Source organism: Lactuca serriola, chromosome 8, assembly GCF_051521515.1.
Source record: "Lactuca serriola cultivar US96UC23 chromosome 8, Lser_US96UC23_V15, whole genome shotgun sequence".
NCBI classification, from domain to species: Eukaryota; Viridiplantae; Streptophyta; class Magnoliopsida; order Asterales; family Asteraceae; genus Lactuca; species Lactuca serriola.
Genome location: NC_136415.1, coordinates 3,536,134 through 3,540,336, shown reverse-complemented (window position 1 = coordinate 3,540,336; position 4,203 = coordinate 3,536,134). Strand labels below are relative to the sequence as shown.

The window sequence follows — 4,203 nt, the reverse complement described above, 5'->3', positions numbered from 1 at the left end:
ATCTGTTTGTTTTGTATTTGTATGTATACTGCAGTACGTGGTATGTTGGGGAACTCAAAGTTTTATGCTTATAATTGTTTATTAAATGTTTTTCGGATTTAGAATTGTTGATTAAATATTTTTTTAGATAGTTCTATGATCGTAAAAAGAGTCCCGCTTGACTGTAATGTACACCTATCATTGATGATCATATGTTTTTCAATTCCGTTGTTTTTGTGATTTTTATACATATTATGATATGGTTTTTGTGAATGTGAAACAACTTGATACTTGAGTTTTACAAAAATGGTTTTGGATGATTTTATATTTATTTAAAAAAAATAAAAAATTGGTTTGAAATTTAGGATGTTAAATGAAACAACCGTGAATAGGGATTACCTTCCTTTTTACGTTTGTTATAGAACACATTGTACAGGATGGAAAAAAAATGGCCACCAAAGTAGAAAGTTTTGATTACATACAAGAACTAAAAAAGTAATTTCTAATTATCCACATTGGCAATAACTTGGCAATTGGCATCATGAATTGCTAAGTTAAGATACAACACAACTATATATATCATTATTAACCATGAACCAAAAGCTTCAACCCAAACCAACATCAACAACTTTGGAGGTTTTAACATTAACACGTGTAGTGTTGCTCTGTTGTTGGAGTCCCAACCACTTGCGTATGTACTCAAATACAGTTTCATCTCTTAATAGTCCCCGATGAGCACCAGGGATCCCCACCCTTTCTATTGCTGGAAATCCATCTGCCTGTTGTATTTGTTTAAATGAAATGCCACTTAAATACACACACCACATATAACATATGAGAAATAAGGTAGGATACAGTAAGTACCATTGCTGACTCAGCGGGAACTGTAGCGTCTCCATCCACATATGAGTATTCAGGCTGCAAAAAAGTAAAAAGAAATTTTAAATAGATAAATATGTCCAGAGAGAGAGAGAGAACAAGGAAGGAAGGTGATGCCAGATATAATATAGGTAAAGGATTTTAAAGACTTACTGATGTGTGGCATATCTCAGATGGGTCATTGATTGGATCAGTTTCCGATCCATAACTGCAGATGAGTGAATATATATTTGAGCACACACAAGTTTTGAATCACAAAACACAATAAACATCATAATCATAATCATGGAGCAAGTAGCATTAGTGATGCAAAGAAGGGGCACAGTGCTGAAAATTTACAAGTCTAATTCAAAAAAGAGTATAAATACTTGTTTATGTGGTGAAGCTTCAATTTTTTCCCCATTTATACAGCAAAGTGGTTTTTTAGACGAAATCTGCAAGCGCATTTCATTCTAATTATATAACAACTTGTGTTTTTTTAACCGTTTAAAACGTCAGTTGCATAAACTTGTAAAACTGAAACATTTGTCCCATAAATTTGTAGATAAAAAGGCAGATGTCAGAAAAACACAATGTTTATCTGACATTTGCCCTAAAAAGAAACATTTTTGCATAAGTTGGTAAAAAGGTGACGCATTGATTAACATTTAACGGATTCATATATTATAACGTACCAAACATCAAAAGGGGTATCCAGTGATGTTCCATAAATGTTATAAAAATCAACCCCTTCGGGAAGCTGCACACTGTTTAGCATCTTGCGTGTAGTGGCTGCCCATTTATAGATGGAAGAATTGAATGGCAAAGGTATCGTCTTCTTGTTGTACTCTATCTGTCAAGTTTACACAAAATCACTCAGATTACGTTGTTGACTCATTTTTGGGACATATGTAAATTACCTCATTGCCCTTCAATGCTTCTTCAAACAGCCCCACACAACCAGATGTGTCATAAGTTTCCAGTTTGGCTGAATCTTGTCCGTTTTCTGAACGGTTTCTCCACACAACAATTTCAGGTTGTTTTTTCCATTGGAACTCGGGATTTGGGAGCATCTCGTATATTGATGGGCATTCCACCAACTAAAACCACAAAAGGAGAGAACTGAATCACCTTCATTTTTATAGCTAATGAATCTTTTGTTTCAAGTCACGACTATTTTAAAGAATACCAGGAGATGAATGACAAAAAAAAAAAAAAAAAAAAGAATACCAGTTGATGCATTGACCACCTTGACACAAAGAAATAGCTTTCAAGTCCCTCCACAAACTGTAATCCGGTTAACAGAGAATCATTGATGCATCCTGGTGCACCTGATACACATATACCTAAACATCAGCTTGCTCAAAAGTATTTAGTATTTACTACTCCCTCATGTGCAAAAATTAAAAGATGTAAATATGATACAGATGCACACAGCACATATACTTGGTTTCAGGGATAATCTCTTCTTGGATTTCTTAACCACACATAAAAATATTCTTTAACATCATTTATACAAAACAACAGTTAATAAAAAATGGGTCTTACCTTGGAAAGGGGTTGCGATGGTTATCCACTTATTCACATACTTGGCAAAGACCTATATTATATATTATATAATATATATATTAGCAAGCAAGTAGATCACATGTCATGTTCTTCATATTACTACAGCACATTTGTGTGATAAACAGGTAAACAAAAAAAAAACAAACTTCAATGGTTGTATGTGCATACATCAGAATGGAGTGATATGAAACATGATACTAGCAATCCACCCATCGAGTGTGATATTAGGTTGACTTTTTTACCCCCGGAAGCTTTATATGCAGTCTCTAGCTTTTCCTTGAGGCCATCCATCGACTGCTCAATTCTGCCAACAAAAATACATGTCACTCGGTTTATTTTCTTTTGAATTTTTTTGAGATACATGTCCAAACACCTCCCTTAATTACCAAAAATGCTCAAGTTACCTACCTATTGCTTTGTCGGAAGTCGTATCCATATCCAAATAAAGTGCTTCCTTTCTTGTATCCACATTTAATAAGCATATCGATCATGTCATGGAAGTGGTATACATCTGTCACGTGTAAACATTTTATCCACTGAAAAGCCAAAATATACAAGAATTTTTTTTATCAATATATGTATGCAGTTGATAAAAAAGAAAAACATAATAGATGATGCTAGTAACTTACATATGAAGGATCCAAAATATCAATGGCATATAGTCCATAATCATCTTGTGGAACCACAATATCAGAACTATCATCCAACACTTCAGTGTAGCCTGAAAATCCAAAACACATGACATGTACTTGTTAGTGTACCATATTAATAAAATCCCCATATTCAATTCATTTCACATTTCATCACTATCTTGATTAGCATAACTAAATTGATTTTATTAAGACAGCGACCTGCTGCTAATCAAATAAGTAATAACTCACTTACCTGCTATAACCATTTGAAATAACAGATTAAGAACCCTTAATATAATCCCATGAGATTTCAATTACCCACAGATCCAAAAGGGAAAAAAGAAAATTAAAACTACTGCCGGTAACATGACAGCAGAATTTTAGATACCTCATTTGATTCCACAAAAAATCACCCATTAACACAAAAACACAAAAGATCAGCTTGATTCATATACAAAAAAATGGCCTGTATAACTGTATATGGAAGCTTCGATGTTTTCCTTTAAACCCAGTCAGTTAAAAGAAAGAAACGTTTAAAAAAGGCCACAAAGCGTAGAGATTTTAGAGAGAAAGAGAATGCACCAGTGTCGGGATTGTAGAGGGACCAGACTCTCTTTCGGAACTCCAAATCAGCAAGAAGAATACGGACCCAAACACGGGTCGTGACCCCGAACCAGCTCTTTGGCTTCGAATTCAGAATAGTCCCACCAACGCCACTCACCAGAAGTATCGGGTTAAGATCAGCCACATCGCCACCGGAACTCCGATTGTCGAAGCACCACCATTTTCCGCCCACCATTTCTTAATTCCTCCTCCTTCGGGCAATGGGAAATGTAGCACGTGAGTAGTTGGGAGTTTCCTTGTAGGAGGAGAAGTCGTAACATTATAAAATATAGTATAGAATAAGATTTACCTAGGAGTGCAAAACCCAAAATTCGAATTTTAGATCGATCGAATTTTGGCCGACACAACCTATATGAGAATTTAAGATCTCATTAATAAGAGTTCAACGATAAAAAGACAGACGAAAACGGAGCCCGTATGTAAAAGTTATGAAATTTACACGGTCGTTTAACAGTATAATCTTCTCATACTATTAAATTTAAAATCGGTCAAGAATTAGCTGACGAAGTTAAAAGGAGAGTTGTAGATCTTGTCAATATCT

General features: G+C 34.7%; 1 protein-coding gene across 1 annotated transcript; it reads right to left on the bottom strand.

The window, feature by feature from the left end:
- Positions 1-428: 428 nt before the first annotated feature.
- On the bottom strand, positions 429-3,907 carry LOC145065897 (phospholipase A(1) LCAT3-like). The gene is made up of 11 exons (XM_079012995.1): positions 3,621-3,907; positions 3,036-3,127; positions 2,815-2,942; positions 2,575-2,710; positions 2,386-2,437; positions 2,068-2,168; positions 1,758-1,937; positions 1,533-1,690; positions 1,012-1,066; positions 844-897; positions 429-758 (listed from the first exon to the last, which is right to left on the bottom strand). Exons 1-11 carry the CDS (start codon positions 3,835-3,837, stop codon positions 585-587), a joined length of 1,347 nt encoding a protein of 448 aa, XP_078869121.1. The 5' UTR covers positions 3,838-3,907; the 3' UTR covers positions 429-584.
- Positions 3,908-4,203: the final 296 nt, after the last annotated feature.